The 24,196-nt window shown below is 39.3% G+C and overlaps 3 protein-coding genes across 4 annotated transcripts; all 3 read right to left on the reverse strand.

Moving 5' to 3' along the window:
- Positions 1 to 170: 170 nt before the first annotated feature.
- Positions 171 to 4,033, reverse strand: pex19 (peroxisomal biogenesis factor 19). The gene is made up of 8 exons (XM_026935911.3): positions 3,886 to 4,033; positions 3,067 to 3,140; positions 2,556 to 2,718; positions 2,366 to 2,451; positions 1,928 to 2,101; positions 1,386 to 1,544; positions 1,231 to 1,275; positions 171 to 893 (listed from the first exon to the last, which is right to left on the reverse strand). The coding sequence occupies exons 1-8, from the start codon at positions 3,944 to 3,946 to the stop codon at positions 816 to 818; spliced, it is 840 nt and encodes a 279-aa protein (XP_026791712.1). The 5' UTR covers positions 3,947 to 4,033; the 3' UTR covers positions 171 to 815.
- Positions 4,034 to 5,131: 1,098 nt separating this feature from the next.
- On the reverse strand, positions 5,132 to 18,480 carry map1sb (microtubule-associated protein 1Sb). Of its 2 annotated transcripts, none has more exons than XM_034304027.2 (7): positions 18,337 to 18,480; positions 16,297 to 16,398; positions 13,705 to 13,787; positions 12,288 to 12,428; positions 9,003 to 12,150; positions 8,502 to 8,707; positions 5,132 to 7,653 (listed from the first exon to the last, which is right to left on the reverse strand). In XM_034304027.2, the coding sequence occupies exons 1-7, from the start codon at positions 18,458 to 18,460 to the stop codon at positions 7,498 to 7,500; spliced, it is 3,960 nt and encodes a 1,319-aa protein (XP_034159918.2). In that variant the 5' UTR covers positions 18,461 to 18,480; the 3' UTR covers positions 5,132 to 7,497. The 2 variants fall into 2 exon arrangements, with proteins under 2 accessions (XP_034159918.2, XP_026792713.3); XM_026936912.3 differs by having other exon boundaries at positions 8,502 to 8,710.
- Positions 18,481 to 21,289: 2,809 nt separating this feature from the next.
- On the reverse strand, positions 21,290 to 23,363 carry LOC113540659 (cocaine- and amphetamine-regulated transcript protein-like). The gene is made up of 3 exons (XM_026937255.3): positions 23,183 to 23,363; positions 22,539 to 22,622; positions 21,290 to 21,886 (listed from the first exon to the last, which is right to left on the reverse strand). Exons 1-3 carry the CDS (start codon positions 23,312 to 23,314, stop codon positions 21,779 to 21,781), a joined length of 324 nt encoding a protein of 107 aa, XP_026793056.1. The 5' UTR covers positions 23,315 to 23,363; the 3' UTR covers positions 21,290 to 21,778.
- Positions 23,364 to 24,196: the final 833 nt, after the last annotated feature.

The raw sequence follows: 24,196 nt of genomic DNA on the forward strand, positions 1-24,196 counted from the left end.
GTAACTTTTTTAAGTGTTAATGAGCTGAACATGAACTCAAACTGAACACAGTGTCAATCATACATGATGGAGCAGGTCAGGAGGATAAATAAACATACAGTGTGGTGTGTGAGCAGCTGGAGACAAGATGAGGAGCTTCGGGATCACAAACACACGACACAGGAGCGGGATTAAACACACACACCACTTTTAATCATTCTAAACATCAGGAGGAATAAACCACATTTTATTAACATTTAAAGGAATAGAATTTCTCTCTCTCTCACACACACACACACACACACACACACCTGCACTTAAAGGCTTCACCGTTAGTGTTGTAAAATCACACATTTTTCTGAAGAATGATGTATATAAAACCGTTAGATGGAATAACGATCAGATTTTTCTATCTATTATAGTACATTACTGACAGGTGTACCTGCATCAGCATGGGCGGAGCTTATAGTAAATTCCATCAGCCAATCAAATCACTTGGTCATGTGACATCACCACAAGGTGTTTATTCAGCTCCGTGTACTGATTAGCATAAAATAGCGAATTTTACCTGGATAAAATACTTGCATTTAATTACACAACAGTAGTTTACCTAAAGTTAGCAAACATGTTAGCAAACATCTAGTAACAGTAACCTTAGCTAAAATAAGTAACCGATTTTATTGTGTAAACTGACTAATGTGAGGTGAATTATTATTCTGTCTAATTAAAGGCAGTATTTCATGTTAATTAGTCTGTACACACACACACACACACACACACACACACTATCAACATTGTATCATCTTTATACTGCTAACATCTCCGCCTCACTGGGGTCACATGATCGAGCACTGCTCCGCCCCTGCTACTCCAGGAAGATGAAGAGACTCCGGGTCAAAGTTCAGACCAGGGGGCTGATGGGAAACACAGAGCATAAAGACATGAGCTGCATCTCAAAGTGTGTGTGTGTGTGTGTGTGTGTGTGTGTGTGTGTGTGTGTGTGAGAGTGTGAGAGTGTGTGAGTGTGTGTGTGTGTGTGTGTGTGTGTGTGTGTGTGTGTGTGAGAGTGTGAGTGTGAGTGTGAGAGTGAGGGAGAGTGAGAGAGAGAGAGAGAGAGAGAGAGAGAGAGAGAGAGGGAGATCAGAGAGATGTTCATTTTTTCTAGAATATAATGTTTAATTTCTAGAACTGTTCTAGAACAGCCAAGCAACAGATAGATAAAGAGAGAGACAGATATTTAAAGACACTCACCGCTTCTCCAGCCAATTCCTTCGGGGGGTGACCCAAATCCTGCAGCTGGGTGAAAACACACACATGGTTTATACACAGACACACACACACACACACACAGAGCGTTAACAGAGTCCTCTCTCAGCAGGACTGGGACACGGGGAACATCTCTGTACCTTCTGCATGAGCTCCAGAATGTTCTCAAAGCTGCTCTGTGCATCTCCGTCGCTCTCAAACTGGCTGCAGATTTCTCCCATGATCCTGTGCTGCTGCTCGTACCTCTGGACGTCCTCAGCCGAGAGCGACTGTCTGTTACTGTGCAACCACTCAGGGTACTGCCGGACACCGGAGACACCGGGGACAGAGATACAGTCAGACATTTTACAACAAATAAAGAATACAGAGGAAGAGAATAAACGGAGGAGGCATGTGCTGAGACTATCATCACCACATTTTAGCAAAGTTTAGAGATTAAGAAAGGGACAGAAAGGTTAGACTTTTGATGGAGATGGAGCCTGATGGGGCCTATGAGGCACGAGGAGAGAGAGGAGGAGCTTGAGACAATGTGGACAGAAATTCTCAGAATTTCTCTCTTCATAAGAAGCCAACTAGCCAAATTCTAATGCTGTTTCAGACTTTTCCATGATATACGATCACAATGATGCATCGCTCCACCCCTGACCCTGACTCCCTGATCTTGACCCAATGTGAAACTCACCTTCTCTGTGATCTCCTTGAGTGATGGATACAGCACGTCTTTGGACAGAAGGTTCTGCATGATGGACTGCATGATGGGGAGGATATTTCCATCTTCTCCACCCCCTTCACTATTCTCCTCCAATCCCAGCCCTTCTAATGTTTTAGCCAGATCCTCTCCGGCCAATCCGGTGGCCTGGTAGCACATACACACGCATGCACACACACACACAGATACGCACACAGTCAGGCATGCGTGTGCACACGTGCAAACGCGCGCACACACACACGCAAACACACACAAACACACACAGAGGGGAAATTTTTATTTTAAGCAGTGAGAAATAAGTGTTCTTAAAGCATAATGAATATAATGAGTTTTCAAAATTGAAGTCATTATTATTAATAATGAATTAATTACAGGGGAAATCATGGCTGTAGGAACTCTGTGTTTTATTACCTGCAGATTATCTGCGTTTTTGGCCAAACCGCTCAGCGTGTCTTTGAGGCAGGAAGCGAATTCTTGCTGAGAAGCTGCATCAGTACCTGCATGTCATCACGTTCATAACATTAAATCAAACGTGTGTGTGATAAAATATCTTCTAAACTATGATGAACCGTACTCATTCTTGTATGTTATGGTGACGTACCCACTTTCCCGGCAGCCTCGGACAGTTTGTGGAACTGCTCGATCAGCTCGGGTTCTTCCTGTGCAAGCTCAGCCATCGCTCTCTCCCACTCCTCCTTCGCCTGGTGAGCCATCTCTCCTTCAAACAGAGACTCGAAGAACTGACTGTCCTCCAGCAGAGGTGGCTACACACCCACCCACCCACACACACACACAGAGGAATATTAAGACACGAAGGTGCTGATCACAGTTTATGATTATTTGATCTGATTGTGATTTAGTGATCTCAGTTATTTGAAATAATCTCAATATTTTAACTGATGGGAATAGAGCTGCTTGATTATTTATGCTGACTGCTTTTTTTTTTGAGCTGAACCTGACTGTTTGCACTGATTGTGACAGAACTGATCACTGACACTTCAGCTGATCGCGATTATTTGAGCTGGTCATGACTGTTAATCACATTTATTTGTGCATGAACTAATCGTCAGCTATAAAAATGGTGAGAGGCTGAGAATCAGGCTGATGTTCACCTTCTGCCCCGTCTTCGCTTCTGCACTGGGGGCTTCAAGAGGAGCATTCGTCTTCTCAAAGTCATCCAGTGCACCTGAGAGAGACAGAGAGAGAGAGGGAAAGGGAGAGGGAGAGAGAGGAAGAGAGACAGACAGATAGGGAAAGGGAGAGGGGGAGAGAGAGAGAGAAAATACAGATCATGAAATGATGACAGAACCTAATGACAAATATCCAACTGAGAGGAAATGATAAAGGTTTTAAACACAACCTTATAGATTTCAAGAAACAATTCTATCAGTTGTTCCCTTCTCTTTATAAAGTAACATCTCAACAATACTGACACTGGTTAATAAACTTATAGGCAGCAGATAAATACAGTAGAAAAACTGACATGGGTTCTAATCGTTTTTTTCTTTTTGTTATTTGAAGATTCAGCTGCAATAAAATAAAGTCTGACTTCTAAGAAAAAGACAGAGAAGAGCTGCCTTTATCTGACATTTGTAAATGTATAATGAATTTAAGAAAAGTGGTGATTAAATGCTAACATCAAGGAATCGAAACAAAGCACAGTTATCTAGAATATTGTTAAGTACACTATGTTGAGCACAGTTTAGAGAAGTGTAAACTATCCTGTAAAAGGAGAACACTTCTTAATTCGCGATTGTAATGAAAATTTTGCAGTGATCAGTCTAAACCACTCTACACAAGTTCTACCCTCTCTCTACAGTTACTGTTGTGTTGTTGTGGGTTGATGTGGCTGTTTAGTTGTGGAAGTGTCAGCTGGCCGGGTTTATTTACTCTGAGCAGTAAAACACTTCAGGTGTAATCGCAAACCTTACTGTCCAATAATTCATCCAGTTCTGCGTCTGCTGCAGCCGTGTTTTCAGATTGCGACGCCATCTCGCACTGCAATGACAAGCTGCGGTGTCGCGGAGAGATGACGTAGGGGTCATGTGACTCGAGTCGACCCGTTGATCGTCTTGATCCGGGTATTTTTTTGCTAGCTGGTTGAGTAGCCAAAGACGGAGTGAAATATCAGCGTCTGTTTTTATTGTCGCCTCTTGTTCATAATATAATACAGAAATAAATCTAACATCTAAACGTGTCTGTGTAAAAGCAGGGAAAAACGAGCTTGATTAGCTATAATTATGCTCACGCGATTCTTTTTAGAGTCGTGAATCATTTAGTTCGATACATTAAAGTGATTCGAACCTTTTACTCTCGTGTTGTTGTGGCTGCTTCCGCTAGGGGTCGCCGCAGCGCATCACCTGCCACTGGCCGCCATCTTTTCCTCTCTCATTGTAGTAATTACAGAAAATTAATGATGTGGCTGATTTTCTTGTAATTAATTGATTGATTGATTGATTGATTCCAATGTGATGTTTTATTGCTTATAAAATACAGGTAAAATTAGGAAAATAAAGATAATATGAATATTCTTGAATGAAGTATTTACCGTTTCCACAGTTTAAAAATATACATTTAAAATTATTTTGTACACTTAATTGTAAAAATGTATATATTTACCATCTTTTTGTGGCCTTACTTTCATTAATGCCTTACAAGCACAAGAGATTTCTGACACTTTTCTGGGATTTAAACATAAACAGATATATGTTTATTTTTGGACACTGGATATATCACAGAAAAAACCATGCTGTAATAATTTTTAAAAAATATCCTTTTACCACACCACCATCATGTACTAATAAAAAAATAAATAAAAGAAAAGGAATACAAACAATAATAAAACAAAAAAGAAAGAAGAATAAAGAGAACTGCACGTTCGTATAACTCTGAGATAAAACTGAAAAGCAAACTAAGAGCCAATATTTTTATTAGCCACTAAATCTGTAGTAAATCTTTCAAATAATGTTGCTAACAGATTACTGTTCCTGATTAATTCTACATTCAGATGGATTTTTGACTTTCTGAGAAAAATGCAATTTTATTTTTAAAAAAAATCTAGCCAACAGCAATATTATTTAAAACAAACAAACAAAACATCTAGCGGACAGACATTTTTCATTTCCTCTAATAACTTAGACACATGAGGTGAGAACAGGAATTGACACCACACACAAGACCATTTTATATTTGTATTTTAATAACAAATCCATATCATACACTTTTCTGTTTTATATTACACACATTCTTCTAGTCTTGTGCCCATGTGGAGTTTCTTTCCGAATAAAATCATCAGGAGAAAGTTACAGCACATTAAACACACAGCAGCATTACGTCACAAACTCTCAGGACCCGAACACGCTCTGGAATTATACATCATTTATTCCTTTAAATATTTCAATATTTCTAAGTGCTTCATAAGTCCTGCTCTAACACACTGTTAAATGTTATTTATCCATGTATGACGTGTTATTTAGCTACACACTAAACATGGTTTCATAATTTTATCATGATACTGGTAATTTTAGTGTTAAAATGTCTCAATTTTGACCTTAAGTTAAAAGAACTAGCCGGCTAACCAGATCTAGCTAGCTAACAAACTGACTAGCAAGTTGCCAAATGTCCAAAATGTACCTCAGCTCAGATAGATGTTTCTATAATGTTACTATGGGTGTGGTCATAGGGCCGGGGTGTTGTTATGGAAACCAGGTAAACAATATGGGACTGTACTGTACATTTCTTTAGGGAGGTGAACAATCAGATCATCTGGTTAATGTTGAATACACATAGATAACATTAGCTCGCTCCATCTGACTAGCATGCTAACTAGTAATCTGGTGTTTTCTTTCAAATAATTCAAGATAACAACAAAACATGATGGGTTTAATCATATCGTATTGCATCATATGGTTTGAAGTTTAGAAGTAAAATTTAAAAGTCTTAGATAATTGTTCCTATTGTCTGATTGGCTAGACATAATGTGGCACACAGACTCATTTGCATAAGTTTTGCTCAGCTGAATATGAACATTGGGGACATAGTGTAAGTGTGAGTTAGCTAAATGTAATGTAATTAATATTAATGTTAGCTACAAAATGGTCAGCTAACTCCCAAAAAACAACCAGAATGACAATATTGCGTATTTTGCTATAAATTTTGTGATTTATTAAAGGTGGCCGAGTGTAAGAAAGTGTGTTAGAGCAGGAAATCTCTCTAAACTATGCAGAATGCTCACATAGAATGAGATGCAAAGGAAACATCAGGAGCAAGTAAAAAAGAAAAGGAAAGATTTTTGATGATGAACACAAATCTATTTAGAGGAATTAATTTTCCCATGGGGAAGTAATGAACTTTAACTCTGCACATCACACAGGTAATGGATCATTTATAAAGTCAGTTATCATTTGTTTCAGCACTCATGTATTAAAGGTCAGTTCTTTATAAAGCCTAATCGGGAAGTTTCTAAAATAAAGCAAATAAAGACAACCAGCTTCACTAATGTGTGCTTTATGCATTTTTGAAAAATCAGAGATGTAATTAGCTGTTTTTTATTATCTAAAAGGAGAAATGAAAACTTGTTATGTTCTTCCTGATTGGAGCTTTTTTTCAATGTGCATCCAAAAGATTTATTCATTATTTACTATATAATAATATGAATAATATTCTTCATCAGAATGTACCTATTTCTATATTTATATTGACACATTCTCACACATGCGTGTACTTCCAGCTATTTCTACACTTTGGCTTCTTAAACTGAATTATACTCGTGCGTTTTGGAAAGATTTATTTCACACCTGCTGTATTTTTTTCATCTCAAATAAACAAACCAGAACCACATGCAGGAAACACAGTGTGCACACACAGTTACACACACTGAAGGTGTTTATTACATCAGTTAAAGGGTTAAAATGTTGATTAAATGTGTAAATGTGAAACACACAGCAATGTGTAATAATGAAATGTCAAAAACCTCTTGTATTATCTCCTGTTTCCTGCTTCCTGTTTTCTACCTCCTGGTTCTATGTCAGGAATTAACTCTAAAATTAACTCTAAAATTCCTGATTCTATAATGTCCACATCCATGTTTTAAGGCTCCATCCCAAATCCTAGAACTCATCTCTAGTTAGTGTACTTAGTAAAACAACAGCTCTGTCCAAAATCCTAGAACTCATCATTATGTACTATACTTAATAAAACAACAGCTATTTTAAGGCTCTGTCCCAAACCCTAGAACTCATCCCTACTTAGCGTACTCACTAGAATGTCAGCTAAACCTAGAACCACCTAGAACCCACAGAATAAATTATAATAAGACTGGATAGTGGTTAGTGTGATAGTGTACATTAGTGTTTGTTAGAACCTGATCAGCTCATTAACACACCCTTAACGAGGTGTGTTATTATATGTGTTATTAAGTTTGTTAGTGTGTGTGTGTGTGTTAGTGTGTGTTATAGCATCAAACACTACACTATGATGAATATTTTCTGTTTTTTTAAGTTGTGTTTAGCCCCACCCACTCTCCCTGTTATTTCATCACCGTGTCAGAACTCCACTTTACAGGCGGGGAACGTCTCCTCCTGCATGGCCACTGTGCTGTTGCTACCCAGAACCGTGATGCCCAGCTGCTGCTGCTTCTCCTGGGTCTGATGGTACCACTCGTGCATCATCATCGACTCAAATGTGGGGATTAATGTCACCTGCAGACAGGTTGTCTCTCTTACTGGCTGGCTCTCTAACTGGTTTTCTCTCTTACTGGTTCTCTCTCCTATTGTTTGTCTCTCTTACTGGCTGGCTCTCTCACTGGTTGTCTCTCTTACTGGCTGGCTCTCTAACTGGTTGTCTTTCTTTTACTGGCTGGCTCTCTCACTGGTTGTCTTTCTTCCTGGTTGTCTCTCTTAGTGTCTGGATCTCTTATTGACTGTCCTTCTTATTGTCTGACTCTCCTTAAGGTAAGGAACCATAATCGTTGCTTAAATGCACTAAGTGTGAACTTACCAGCACATCTTCAGCCTGAACAGAGTTTCTGCTGTTTCTTTTACTGTTTGTCTTTCTTACTTCTTGTCCTTCTTACTGGCTGTCTCTCTTACTGGGTGTCCTTCTTATTGGCTGGTTCTCTTACTGGCCGTCTCTCTTAATGGTTGTCTCGCTTACTGGCTGGCTCTCTAAGTGGTTGTCTCTCTCACTGGCTGGCTCTCTAATTGGTTGTCTCTTACTGGTTATCTCTCTTACTGGCTGGCTCTATTACTGGTTATCTCTCTTACTGGCTGGCTCTCTAATTGGTTGTCTCTTACTGGCTGGCTCTCTTACTGGTTGTCTCTCTTACTGGCTGGCTCTCTTACTGGTTGTCTCTCTTACTGGCTGGCTCTCTTACTGGTTGCCTCTCTTACTGGCTGGCTCTCTAACTAGTTGTATCTCTTACTGGCTGGCTCTCTTAATGGTTGTCTCTCTTACTTGTTGTCTCTCTTATTGATTGTCCTTCTTATTGCCTGGCTCTCCTTAGGGTAAAGAACCATAATCAATGCTTAAATGCAAAGTCTGAACTTACCGGCACATCTTCAGGCCAAACAGACTTTCCATCTAGTAAAGCATCCAGAATGGGTCTCATCATGACTTCTTTCAGAGCGTCATCTCCACTTATAATGTAACAGGACGATCGCAAACGGCAGAAGAATTCGACATCAATAGTGGATGCTGCATTTCCAGACGGGAGGTACGCCAAGTCCAAATACACAGAGGTGATGCTCTTGATACCTGCTGGTGATTAAGGAGAAAACCGGTTAGACAAGATAATAAGCTTAAGAGCTAATTGATCCTTTTGTATTTGGATTTTACAGGAAACAGTGACTGACTGCAAACATTCTGTGGCAAGAATTAAATGTTACAATCTGACTTACTTCCACTGAGGGAACTACAGGATATTATCAAGATAATAGACGATATGAATTACTGCCATAATTCAGGCTTCCAGAAACATTCAAGTAATGTCTTGCGACAATTATCAATTAAAACTGCAGTCTTGGTATTTTGTTTATAAATCTTTTCCTACCTGTGGTGGTTAGTCTTTTTGCACCAGAATGGGAAGAACGTGATACTGGAGTGTCTACAGTAGAATTTGACCTCAGACTCCCAACCGATCCACTCTGACTTCCTGTTCTGGTCTTGCTAGCTTGCGTCGAAATGCTAGATGTACTTAGCCTCTGCGTAACCACATTTGTCTTCCTGTTCTTTACACCCATTTTCCCGAGTTTCCCAGGATCAGGCATGCAGGCCCCAGGCTGGGCAGGAAGAGGAGGGAAGTCTTTGAGAGGAACAGGAAGAGGATCCTGAAGTGGTGAATTATTCAGGTTCAAGTTCTCAGAGGAGCAGTGCGCACCCGTTTCCTCATCAGAATCTAACGCACCATCTGCAGTGATAGAAGGGCATTCCTCCAGACCGGGTTGGGGGTCAGAATCTGAAGCAGTGGGGAAGTAGTCGCTGGCAGAGGTGAGAGGAGTTTCCTGGGCTGGGTGAGTGGCCTTGTTGCTTAAAAATGGCTGGTACAAGGGCTTCACCACTTCCTGGGAGCGATCACTGTCATCTGAGAAGTCATGAGGGCTAGTAGCCATAAGTCCCGGTGAAAGGGTGTGCTGATCTTTCTCTAGAGGTTTAAAATGTTTAAATTCGCAGGGAGAAACCAAACAAAGGTCGACATCATGAGGAGCATCAAACATCAGACTCTGTGGTCCAGAGGGACGTCCATCTGAGGGATCGTTCATCACCCTCTTTGTATGTGCCATCTTTAAAGACAAGGACATGCCCACTTTGAAGTCAGGATCTGCGTAATGTCCGTTGGAGTAGGACATCTCATCCTCATTAGTGGATTCACTGACCGTAGGAAGCACCTGCTCAAAGGACATCGATAAAGATTCGTCAACCTCAGTGGACTGTGGTGAGCTAACTTCGGCAGGCATTGAGTGAGTGGTGGTGGTCACCGTGGGTGATATATCAGGCATAATGTCCTTGAAAGAGCTCAGTGATAGGAAACTGGAGTGTTTCTCTTTAGAAGAGCTGGAGTTGCTCTCTTGAGTACTTTTGGGACATCCAGACTCTGAAGTCTTACAAGATCCTCCTTGCTGGCTGTCTGATCCCAAGCACATCTTAGCTGCTAAGCTGCTGCGGTCTCTGGAGGCCCAAGTTTCCTCAGGGGAAAGGTGATATGGTGTGTGACCAGCACTGTTTGGACCAGATCTTGGCGAACTCAACTCCAAGGTCTTCTCATCAGGGCTAATGCACACTTCATCCTGGCCACTTTTAGGTGGATTGTCCTTAAAAGCTCCATCAAGCCAGCTAAACTCAGTGGGCGTAAGGTCTAGATTTACACTGCGCTCACTCTTTGGAGTCTTGACAATCCCAGAAGCCTCAGTGGATTTGACTGGATTCAGTATGTCATCTATAGACTTTTCTGGACTTGCATGGTTGTTTTCTGGATCTTCTTCACTTCCTGATTGTTTCCTCGACAGGATGTCAGGGATTTTAGTTTTAGCAGACAATTCATGTGACTGCTCTTGCTCCATTTCCAGAAACTCTGTTGTCATATCCTCGGGTGAAGATATCGCCAACTGTTTTGGATCCCCCACATCACCCGAGAGCTTCTGGTTTTGCTGTTCCTTGTTGGATTTATTAATTTTTACTCTGTCCTCTGTCCCTTTGTTTACTTTCATTTCATTTTTCTTTGTACTTGCAGATTTATTTGGGTCTGCAGGAGGAGATGCAGACCTTGGAGCCATTTTCTTGGCCTCTTTCCCCATCAAATAATTTTTACTCTCTTCAGTCTTTTCATCATTCTTCTGTTTGTTTAAAGGGGAATCTTTTTTACCTGACATTTTCCTCTGTCCAATGTCTGTTTTTTTTGACACTGACACACTACTTCTGTCATCTTTTTTGTTGGCTTTAAAAGACTCCTTCCTTGCAATGGTTTTGTTCAGTTTAGGCTTGACACCATTTTCAACAGATTTTGGTTTTTCTTGATCATTCATAGCCTTGACCTTGACCTGGTCTTTTGGGTCTGGATACCCACGGACTGATTTCTCCTTTGCTGTGGCACTGCTTGTTCTGGATTCTTTGGTGCCAGACTTGAGGCTGTCTTGGCTCTCAGCTCGCTTTGGGTTCTTTTCTGACTTTGTTTCGATATCTTTGGAGCACACTACAGGACATTTGAGAAACTCTAGGTGCTTCAGCTTTTCTAGACCTTCCAGTATCTTTGCTTGTGGCGTTGACCCAGGGAAAAGGACTCGTATGATCTTTTCATGTGGGCTGGCAGGATGCCACACGAGCAAAGTGCAAATAGACACCAGAGAACTTAGGGAAACTTCGGAACCTTTGGGATTGGTGCTGTTTTCAGGCCAGCGGTTCATGAAGTCCTCGAACTCTTTGCTGCCTTTAACCGGGTTAATGACATACAGCTCAAGACAACCAACTCCCATCTTCTGAAAGAGAATCACTGGTTCTATGGGACCACTTGAATTGCGAAGTAGTGGTTCTGCTGAGATCTTGAGTTTTTCCAAATGACGTAAAGTAAGACCTGCTTGATCACTACTTCGCAGCACATTAGGATCACCTTGAATTTTTTTCAGCCTTTTTGGTGCGTTAAAGAAAACAACACCCAACTCTGGAGAGATCAGATTTTTCAGCCACTGTTCTTTCTTCTCTGAGTCACAGGACTCATCTTCCTTGAGCTCAGCAACCTTCCTCGCAAAAAGACTATTAATCCCTGGAAGATTATCAGTCCCAGCATGAGTGAGAAGAACAGAATCCACACGGTCCAGATGCCTGACTAACTTCCAGAAGCAAGAGCGTGGATCCGATCCACCGTTGACCAGGACGTTGAATCCATTGACGGCAAAAAAGGCACAGTCCCCTCTCCCACCTGGAAATATATAGCAGCAAGGACGACAGAGTTTAAGGAACCCAACTGTGCTTGGGGGTTCTAGGAGATCAAATGGTGATGGTGCCTCAGTGTTCTCACAGAGATGATTGGTGAACTCATGGAGGCCATCCATTTTGGGCAGAACCATTAAAGGGTTCACCTTAATGTCTATTACATCTTGTAAATTGTGTTTCCCGAGTATGGAGTTCTTCCACGTTCCAGTCTTTGGGCAGCTAAGGGTCAGGTTTGCTTTTCCTGTTGCACTTGCAGAGTTCAGTTTGTGTTGAATCTGTTGTGTGCAAAAAATAATTACACAGTCAGTGTAGATGCATAATCTTTTGTCAGTTTGACTCATTTTTGTTAGTTTGCTGTTTCTTGCTAAAGGACAGAAAATCAGTAGTTAAAAACATTAAATTTTCCACAGACCTCCTCGTCTGTAAAGATCTGAATGAAGTGGTTTGGAGTGAAGTGTCCAGTGTGTAAGACAAGGTCCCCACTGTCCTCCAGGGAGCGTCCAGTCAGCACGAGCAACTTGTGCTGAGATGTGTCCGTTATCAGGCCGTGTATCTGCACATATTAGGACACTAATCGTGGACAAAGTCATAGTAATTACTATTTTCTAAACAAATGTGTAAATGTGTACTTTCCTACAAACAAAAATGAAGCTATTTATTAATGTACAAAATGTTTTTTTGGTGAATTGCTAAATGGTTTATTTAGTTATTGATATATTTGCAGATTTGTCATTTAAAAACATAATTTATCATTAAAAATGGTGATTTACGTGTGGAATCTGCTTCTTTAGTTACCCTTATATACAAAATTTGAAACAGCTGTTTTCTGATTGGTTAAAATTTGTCACATGACCATACTGTAAATACAGCTAAATACAGGAGGTTAATGCTGAAATTCATTTTACTTGGAACTCTGAGTGTTGATCTTCCCAATCTAAACTCATTCCTGCTTCTGCTGGGAAAAAACGTGGATGCACAGAGCAAGGTCATATTTGGATAAACATAAAGGAGATCTAAATAAATGATTTCTGTACAATTAACAAAGAGAAATGACATAATGAATTGTGTTGTTTGTCTTTGCTCATAAAAAGATCTGTGTTAATAAAACTGAGCTGCAATCAACAAAATTGAATTGCAAATATAAAGTTACAAAAAAATATAAACTGTTTTAACAAACAGTTGTTCAAATTTTCACAACACAAAAGTTAAAAATCAAGTTTTATCAAGTAGAGCATAGGGCAAAAGTAATTCTGTTTACTGTTAATTTTTGGGTGGGTTTATGTCAGAGAACTTGGGCAACTTTGATGATCCCAGAGTTCCTCACTTGGAATTCCGAGTTGAATGACTGTTCCTTCGCAATTTTCTGTGTTGTAGGTCTGGTTTTTACTCAGAGTTTGGAGTACAATAGATTGCAGCATAACCCTGAAATTGATAAGAAACCCTGCATCTGCACATTTTAAGTTGTAATAACAAAAACACATTAATGATGTGATTCCTGACACTTGCTACAGAAAATGACTGTTTTGCCCTTTATTCATGATCATATGACACAATTTAACCAATCAGAACACAGAAAGCTCAAATTAGAATTGAATAACCATTTTAAAAACATTTTTTTTAAAACAACAGATTTGTTCTGAGCCTGACAAGCTCTGGTTCGTCAGAACAGTCACTTAACACTTAACAGACACTAAATCTGCATCTCAATTTTAAAAAGGCACATGATGATGCAAACAGTAAACAGGGAAAATAGAAATTAAATCTGAATTTAATTCACATCTGAATCTGGAGTAAAATTCGGCTTGTTTAAAATCAGCGCCTGAACAAACCTGAGAGTAGAGAGTTTCCTCTGAGGGATTGAACACAACTCTGCAGCTGAACACACTCGTACTGAACTCCAGTATCCGCTGACCTACACACACACACACACACACACACACACACAGATCAGAAGACAGACAAGCAGGATTTCTTAATCAAACACTAATCTCATCTGATTTTAGAGACAGATTGGACACTGAAACAGAAAAAAATCAATAATGCAGGTCCACTTTATTACACGGTTTACAAGCCCAAGTGTGTTAAAGGTGCAATTGTCCATTTTTTTTTATTTCTTACATGTACAAATAACCTGGAAAAATAGGTAGAACATGATAAAAAAAATAATGGTTTAACCCATGACTTCAGCACAAGTGTATTCTGTGGCTGAGAAAACCTGTTTGAAAACTGAGTTACGGGCCTGAATGCTTGTTTGTATGAAATCAGTAAACCCCCAGCACAGCCAGATAATTTTCTTGAAAGCAAAAAGCATGGTGTGCTTTGAAAATTTAACAAGAAACGCAGAATAAACACTAGCACCCCTTTCCCAGACGGAGTGATTTATAACTGGTGAACTGGAGATGACGATAGATGCACAATTAGTGACGTTGCTCCTGCACACATATGTAAACACAATCTGTATAAAGCTTTGAACTGTCTGAATGATGGCTTTACATAACAAATTGAGTAGATACTTTTTTTCATTACAAAGAAAAACAGGACAGCAACTGCACATCAGAATTTTGCATGTTTATAGTGTTATAACTCTGTTTTCATGTAGCTGAATGTCCTATCTTTTACCTAACAGTGCTAACATGCTAATACCATAGCTGTAGAGCGCACAAGACCTCATAAGGACAGTGACTGCACTTGTGAAAATCCTCATAAATCATGATGAGCTGAATTTTGTGTGTTTGTAGTTTTATAGCTGTATGTCTAAGTGCACCTAAAAATTATGTCATGACAGTCCTTGCTAATGCTAACTCTTGTTAGCATGCTCACTGAAATCTGATTCCGCTCCACGTACTGTTAGAGACCTAATGTTTACAAATTTTTACAAATCTTACCTACTGCACCTTTACAGCTGCCTTACACTGTGAGATAATATGTTTACTGTGTGTCACTTTGTGTGAGATGATTCCAATAAAATCTAGCTCAAGATCTGCATCGGACTGTGTGATCAGATCAGATTATACGGTTGACATGATTTCACCAACAGCTTCAAAGAGACAAGGTGAGAGATGAAGAGGCATGAGATTTGAGATTTTGTTCAGTTTTCTTAAGCAGGAGGAGAGAAATGAAGTAATTATACACATATAGCTGGAGGAAACTGCACTCCTCAGATTAAGGCTGAATAATTCTTTGTAAAAAAAAAAAAAAAAAACATTTTAAAGAACAAAAAGTCTGAGTGAGTGTGAACTTCCTGAGATAACGCACACATAAAAAGAGTGTGCCAGGTTTTTTTTTTTTTTTTTTTTTTAGCATATTCTGGTTCTCAAACACACATTCTTCTGTCCTTTGTCCTGCAGCTCTCTGTACAATTTCTATTTCCTTTTTCACACCCACACTTCCTGTTAAACCTGGATCCACAGTCACGGGGTCAAAGGACAAAAATCAAGCATATGTGACAGGAGGTTTTTTTTGTTTTTGTTTTTGTTTTTTTTTTAGAGAAAATTCTCAGATTTTTGAGGAAAATAAATAACATGGACGCAGTGAAGAAAGTTCATGATCTGACGCTGAACAATCGGTCGTTAGCACTTCCTTCCTAAACTTCCACTCATTATAACACACACACAAAACCTTGCACACACACCCACACACACACACACACACACACTCACATCTCACAGTCAGATCTGTTCAGTTAACAACAGTGTCATTGTTATATGAATGTGAAACATTCCTGAACCCAACACACACACACACACACACACACAAAGCAGCTCTGTTGTTAGAAATCTAGCTTTTGTGGAGTAATAAACCACACAACCATCTTTCATGTCCTTATTTGTGTGATTAAATATAAAATGATTATAGTTATTTAATCACTTGTTTATTCTGTGATCATTCTCCATTATAGTGTTTATATTTCATTATTTATTTGCATGCTTTTTTATTTTATGTTGTTCTATATTTATATTTGTATATTTCCTCTTTTTATGCCATATTGTTATTTTTGTACCAATAAATTGCTCACAAATGTTTATACAGATTCTGTGTAGGATTACATAAAATATGACCATGACAACTTTGTTTTTTGTTTTTTAACACTGTCATTGTCATTACTTGATTTGGGATTTATTATTTATCCTTTAGTGGAAATCTACATCAGAATACGTGAGAACATATTTCAAGAATTTCATTGTACGAGCCTGTGCATATGACAGTAAAGTTCCTGAATTGTGATTTATGCAGCAGAGTTTTGATTAATGAAAAGTACATTTTTCATCTTTTTTTTTATGTGGGCGGAGCTTTCTCTTGGCTGCACACATGATGTCATTGCTGAAGTCACTGATCTGAAGCACAGGTAAACGGCAGAGACAAGGTGTGTGTGTGTGTGTGTATGTGTGTGTGTGTGTGTGTGTATATATGTGTGTGCTCACCTTTAACATCACTGCAGCTCTGAGAGGAGTGACGACTCACAAACACTTTGAGCTCTTCATCCAAATTACACACCGTCAGATCCACATCCCACACCCGCAAACCTGCACACACCCAAATACACACACACGAACACACACACACACACACACTCACTACTGAGTACATACACCACAACCACACTTAGTACATTATTTGATCATCATATTTACAGTTTAGAATCCTCAAAGAAAATAAATTCACCATAGCAATTCACCAGCGATCACAATTTTTGCTTTCTTAAAGAATGACACGTCATACTTTTTTAATCCATTTACAGTTATATTTAATTTTGGCAAGAAAGCTTAGTTCCTGTTGTCACTTATGTTACAGCAGCTATAAACAGTCGTTCCCTCACCAGTCTCTCTTTTTTCTCTCTCTCTTGAAGTTAATAAGACCAAAAACTCGGCTTGTCATGTTACCGCGAAACCAAAAAAGCGTAAACTCCTCTGTCCTGATGATATCGGAAAACTAAAATTACAGCTTTTACAAACCACTGACGCTGGAGAGTCCTTCTATAAATGTTAAATAAAAATCTCCTTACAGGAAACGTAACCATATCAACGATTCTGTAAAATCCGTTTACGTGGAGCATCTGCTGTCTGCTGACAAGTCCCTGTGAGCCGTTAGTACAGAAACGATACCATATTAGAAAGAGTGCATTAATATAAACCTGTGATTTGCAGCTGCACTACTGTCAGAGCTACTGCTATAGAAAATGAATCAACACCTTCTGATTGGACAATTAAAAACACGTTGTGGTGTCATAAGCAAAATTCATTCATCTAATGAATGTTTAAAATAAATGAATGATAAAAATAAAAAATTATTGTCCTTAAAAAAGACTCTCGGTCAAAATTCATAACTCAACCTTTTTGGACATAGACATCATTATCAAGTTTAGTGGAAAATGAGGCGTGAATACAAGGAACAGGGTCAGTGAAGCTTTGCAGTGAAGCCGTTTTGACAGATTGACATCATAACTCTGCTAAATAATAATTCTACTAAATATCAGGAGATTTTCACCCATAAACCCTGATTGCTTTTGCCAGGAGGTTACGATGTGGCCACAGACAGAGATTTTAACAAGAATGTCAGGTCAGATACATCACCTAATCAACCCTGAATAGAACCCTGATGAAAAGCAGTGGTGTGAGAGGTCTGAGAACTAGGAAATTAAAATATTGGGCATAAAGGAGGGTGCTAGAACCACAATTAGTGTCTTTAACCTTGTTGGATATTACAAACATCCTGTTATTCTATCTAAGGGAAAGGTAAAAAGTATTCATTTGTTAGGGGGTGCCAATAATTTTGAAACCTGCATTTCATTGGCCAGTTGCACTAGGCTATTTCAAGACAAAATATTCCCAAAAATGTTCACGTGATATTGCACTTATTCATTATTTTTGGTCACCCTTTGATGGGGTGCCAATACTTATGGGGTGGTTATTACGTCATAACGCCGTTTATTTATGTCGCTAACGCGTTTTTCTGATCAACACTGCAGGATTTTTGCACAAGCAGCTGATGTGTGTGGATCTAACGCCCGAGGGTGTGTGTTCATGCGGACAGGCTCTGGATTTACACAAAAGCATCACACACACACACGCACACACACAATATCGGAACATTTTTCACATTTACATTTATAGACCTTAATACGCGCGTGCACGCATATAAATATACAGAGTAAATGAAGCAGGAAGTGTAAATAAGGATGTGATGAGAAATAAACAGAGATGAAGACAATATTTCCAGGCACTGTGCGCGCGACGCACTGGCCGCAGAAATGCACCGATTAAGTGTAAATGTCAGTGTAAATGTAATGTGAATGTAAATGTGTAAATAAACCCGGGGTGGGTGTCTCCGCGCGCGCAGGGAGCAGGGAGCAGGGAGACGCGCTATTCCTCTCCTCCCGGTGTGACCGCATCCTCACATTCAAGCGCCATCAAAATATATCACTAAAACAGGAGTCCATTATTCCATGAAATATTATTATTTACCTCTGTGGATCTCTGAGGCGATAAAGTCCCGGATGTTCCGCTCCGGAGCCGCGCTGATGATGAGGAGCGCCGAGTAGCGCGCGGGGATAAAGCCGGGGTGCGACACGCGCTCCTCCTCCGCCATGATGGGAGGTTCTGCTGAGGATGATGGCATCACACACACACACACACAGAAAACAAAAACAGCAGCCTTATACAATCCAAGTTAGCTCACTGATTAACGACCGCCATAAGGGGGCGTCATTAAATAATAATAATAATAATAATAATAATACATGGTCAAAAAGTGCAATTGTGTGACCACGGAAGTTCTTTATAGTTTACGCAAAGTCTATTTTGTTGAAGTTATCAGCTGTTTACTGATGGAGACTTGAGTGCAAAACTGTTTGTGGGAATTGCAGTCCTAAAGCTATCATAGCAGTTGTAGTCCTAAACCATTGTAGCAAAACTGTTTATATGAATTGAGGTCCAAAGCCATCTTCATGGTTTTTAAGTGGTACCATCCTCAGTAATCTCAATGATTTTCTGGCTGTCCATGTGGGGCCATCCTCATCAGCAGCGAGTGATTTCCAAATGATGAGAAATCGAACAAGAAGAAAGGCATCAGGATGGATCAGGCAGGTCAGGAGAGCAGAAGGGGTCAGGATCACTGGAGTGGCAGGGAGTATCTCAGTCTATCTCAGGAGTAGCATGTGTAGCTCAACAGAGAGAGAGAGAGAGAGGGAGGGAGGGAGAGAGAGATGGTTAGGTATGCTAATTGTCACGTAATGGTTAAAGAATATGTATATTGTGTGCAGAGTGCAAGCAAGGACTCCAGCAAGACTAGCTGTGACAGCATAACTAAAAGGGAGAGCCAGAAGGTAACACAGACATGAGGGCACCCTGGAACATAAAGTGGCCAGCCACTCCACCGTCGACAAACCTGAGTGAATGCGTGAGAGTGGGGGGGCGACAGCATCCAAACATCCCAGTTCACCACAACTCTCTAAGCCCGTGAACCCCCCAGATCTGCTCTTTTTTCACAAAAGCCTTGACTAAACAAATATGTTTTCAGCCTAGACTTAAACACTGAGACTGTGTCTGAGCCCTGAACACTAATTGGTATGCTGCTCCATAACTGTGGGGCTTTGTAAGAGAAAGCTCTTCCCCTTGCTGTAGCCTTCACTATTCGAGGTACCAACAAATATCCTGCATCTTTTGATTGAAGTAGGTGTGGCAGATCATGAAAGACCAAAAGTTCACTCAGGTACTGTGACATAAGATCATTCAGTGCTTTATAGGTCAAGAGAAGTATTTTATAATCAATACAAAATTTGATTGGGCGCCAATGTAGTGTGGATAAGATAAGGGTGATGTGGTCATATCTTCTGGTTCTAGTAAGGATGCTTGCAGCTGCATTCTGCACTAACTTGTTTATGCATCTACTGGAACATCCAGATAGCAAGGCCTTACAATAATCCAACCTAGAGGTAACAAAAGCATGAACTAGTTTTTCTGCATTATGTAGTAACATTATATTTCTTATCTTAGCAATGTTTCTGAAATGAAAGAAGGATATCCTAGTTATATTATGTACATGAGTTTCAAATAAAAGACTGGAGTCAGTAATCACACCAAGGTCTTTTACTGCTGCACATCATGAAACAGAAATGCCATCCAGGGTTACTAATCAGAAAGCTTACTTCTAGCTGTATGTGGTCCTAATACAAGTACTTCTGTCTTGTCAGAATTAAGTAGAAGGAAGATAATTAAGCTGGTGTCTGTAATTTATTAAGCTGGTGTCTGTCATCTGGCTTTGCTGAAACTTGCAACTGTGTGTCATCAGCATAACAGTGGAAGAATAACATACTATGTTTATGAATAATTTTACCCAGAGATAGCATATATAAAGAAAAAAAGCAGTGGGCCTAAAACAGAACCTTGCGGAACACCAAACTTTACCTTAGTATGTGTAGAGAAATCACCATTTACATCTACAAACTGATAACCATCAGTCAAATAAGACCTGAGCCAGGAGAGGGCCGTTCTCTTAACGCCAACAACATTTTCTCGTCTATCAAGGAGAATAGTATAATCAATGGTATCAAAAGCTGCACTAAGGTCAAGCAACACAAGAAAAGAGACACAGAAGCCAGTAGTAGGTCATTTACCACTTTAACCAGTGCTGTCTCTGTGCTATGATGAGGCCTAAATCCTGACTGATACATTTCATGAATGTTATTCCTATGTAGGTATGAGCATAACTGTTGTGCTACAACCTTTTCTAGGATCTTGGAGATAAAGGGGAGGTTTGATATTGGCCTATATTTGGACAACTGACAGAGACTGAGGTCAGGTTTTTTTAATCAGGGGTTTGATAACTGCTAGTTTAAAAGATTTAGGTACATAATCAGGGCTAAGGGAAGAACTGATTATTTTTAGAAGAGGTTCTGGAATTATCTGTTTGAAGTCTCTCAAATGGAAGTAAAATATTCTAATAGCTGATACGGTTATATTATTATCTACAGAGTTAGTTATCAAATTTTTGGTTTTAAATTTATAGTCTAAATTTTTTGCCTGGTATTTTCAATTTTGTCATTAAAAACATTCATGGTCATGCTGCTGCATATTGATGGTGTGTATATTTCTGTGGTAGTCTTATTCCTAGTTAATAATGGCAGGTTTTAACTCCCTAAACTATACATCATATGTGAATCAGCTGTGAATAGTGCACTTCTCATTCCTTAAGCACACTTTACAGGATTTAATACTGAAATCACACACATCAGTACTCAGACCTCAAATGTAACTACTGACTTAAGAGCTATTCAGAGGTATATGCACACAGAGGCATCTCTCTCTCTCTCTCTCTCTCTCTCTCTAAGACACAGAAGTGAGTGTAGTGAGACAGTTTGTAGTAAACAGCAGCTTTCATTTATTGTTGATCATGAAGTGTACACTTTAAGGGGAAAATAGTACAGTAGTGTACACTTCACCTTCAAGGAAATAGTGCAGTAGAGTACAGGACACAGCAGGAGTGTACACTTCACTTTAAGGGAAACACAGCAGGATTGTACACTTCACTTTAAGGGAAACACAGCCAGAGTGTACACTTCACTTGCAGGGAAACAGTACAGAAGTGTACAATTTAAAGGAAACATAGCAGGTGTGTACACTTCACTGTAAGGGAAACACAGCAGGATTGTACACTTCACTTTAAGGGAAACACAGCAGGATTGTACACTTCACTTTAAGGGAAACACAGCAGGATTGTACACTTCACTATAAGGGAAACACAGCAGGAGTGTACACTTCACTTGCAGGGAAACAGTACAGAAGTGTACAATTTAAAGGAAACATAGCAGGTGTGTACACTTCACTGTAAGGGAAACACAGCAGGAGTGTACACTTCACATTAAGGGAAACTGTACAGAAGTACACTTGATGTGTAAGGCTTTCATCCTCAGAGGCACTTCATGATGAAGAAATCGCAGGTGGTCCCGAGGGGGCAGCCACACAGTTTGCCCACCCTTGCCCCCTTACGTGCTGCACACTGCTCACCCGCATCACACTGCAGGAAACAGGAAGAAAAAAACAGCCAGGAAGTGACAGAGTAAGATGATGCAGTGCATTCAGAGCTCTGCACCCTAATGAAGAACCCAATTATTAACAACAGAGATCAATCCACTGTTTAGGGACCAAGGGAACTAGGGAGAATGGAAACTAGGCAACAAGGAAACTAAGTAACAAGTACACTAGAGACACTGGAAACAACAAGGGAACTAGGGAGAATGGAAACTAGGCAACAAGGAAACTAAGTAACAAGTACACTAGAGACACTAGAAACAACAAGGGAACTAGGGAATACAAGGAAACTATGGATTATCTGAAAGCTAGTGGGCAAGAAAAGTATTTAAGACAACACACAACACAGTGTACAAAGGAACTAGGGAACATCCAAAAACAAGGGAAGAAGGACATTGTAAACCTGTAAACTATAGAGGAAGGGAACTATAAAACAAGGACACTTTGTTTTGATCAGGAGTGTCTTTTAAAAATCCAGCATTTATATGTGTGAGGTCATCGTCTGAAACATAATCACAACACAGTGTACTGCTCTCAGCCAATCAGGACACATTGTGCTGCTCTCAGCCAATCAGAGTACTCCGTACTGCAACACACTAAACACACTGTATCAGAAGACAGTATTTCTGTTCTCTTACAGAGGGAAGTTGGCCGAACTTCTTTGCGGTGTTTGGTAGTTGTTTGTTCTTTAATTTCTCAAGAACTGCCTGAAGAGCCTCGATCTGAAAAACACACAGAGAACCACAGAAACATTTAGTTTTTTTTTTTTTTTTATGTATTTATTTATACACATATTCATAGAAAATGTATTTATTTCAAATAAATTAATTTCTTTGTTTTACTTGTATATATATATATATATATATATATATATATATATATATATATATATATATATATATATATATAATTCTATTAAAATATGAATTCAAATCAATCAACCAACTAATTAACTGGTTTATTTTACAGTACTTTTTTTTAACTGATCTAGCTTTTTAAATATATTTTTATTCAGCTTGATTAATCATTCAATTAATTAATCATTGAATTATTTACATTGTTGTCTACATGTATATGTATATGGTATCCTCCTTTTGTTGATATTTACCTTATTATAAACAAACAAACAAACAAACAAACAAATAAAATTAAGAACAATTTCCAAATCCCAGAAAACAAAGCTCATGAATCAGATTTGTACAATCGTGTGAGTAAAGTGTGTGAGTGTAATGTTAGATTGTTCTCAGTGAATGTGAGTGTGTGTGTGCGTGTGTGTTCTCACCAGGTCTTTCTCCTGTTGGGTTTTGATGATGGCCGTGTGTACAGAGCGGCGCTCGAGCGACTCGTCACAGCATGAGAGAACAGCTGATAGACAGAAGGTGGCGCTGATGAGGACGAGGCAGACGCTGGTCATGGTGATGAAGATCACCTTAATGCTTCGTGTGTGTGTGTGTGTGTGTGTGTGTCTGTGTGGTGAAACTGCTGCTCAAACTGCAGCGCTGCGACTCTTTATACCAGCCCTGACTCCAGATTATAAAATATTCATTCTGACACTCATCAATGACGAACTGACCCATCACCTGTCATTCAGAAATTCCACTCAGGCCATGACCCAATTACAGTTTAGGGGTTAGGAGAGTGGGCGAAGAAAAATCACTAGAAATGAGAATGCTCTAGCCAGTTAGTGAATAATACATACTGCAGCACTGTGAATGAGCTGTTACTCTGATAATGTATTAGAATGAGCTCATTAATATAAACCTTTGATTTGAGCAATACATAGAAATATATAGAAAATCAATCAACACCTTCTGACCAATCAGAATCCAAAATTCAGCAGTGCTGTGGAATAAACTAAATTATGACCATATAATGACATCAACATCATCATCGGTTATCTCAGTACAGATGCGTAGACAGGAATTAATTTCAACCATCAAACAATCTCACAATATTAATAAAATATCTGTCAGATCCATTGAACATCATTCACATACTAAACCCTGATTGGTTGATCCTGTTTCTCAGCATAGCAGCTGGTAGGCAGTAAAATATTAATAAAACAAACTAAAGGATCTACTTTAGACTTTAGTTAAATTTAATACTAGAGGAATCATAATGATGACTTTGTTAACCCTTTATAAACATCATTACAGCACCAAACATGTTATTAGACGTATTGTATAGAATCATCTGTGCTGTATGTGTGTTAAGTATACACACCTATACTTCTGTCTGATTAACACCACATGTATATAGCAGTTTCAGAAAAATAGCAGATTATGTTTGTATTAAT

The sequence above is a fragment of the Pangasianodon hypophthalmus genome, chromosome 4 (assembly GCF_027358585.1).
Source record: "Pangasianodon hypophthalmus isolate fPanHyp1 chromosome 4, fPanHyp1.pri, whole genome shotgun sequence".
In the NCBI taxonomy this organism is placed as follows: Eukaryota; Metazoa; Chordata; class Actinopteri; order Siluriformes; family Pangasiidae; genus Pangasianodon; species Pangasianodon hypophthalmus.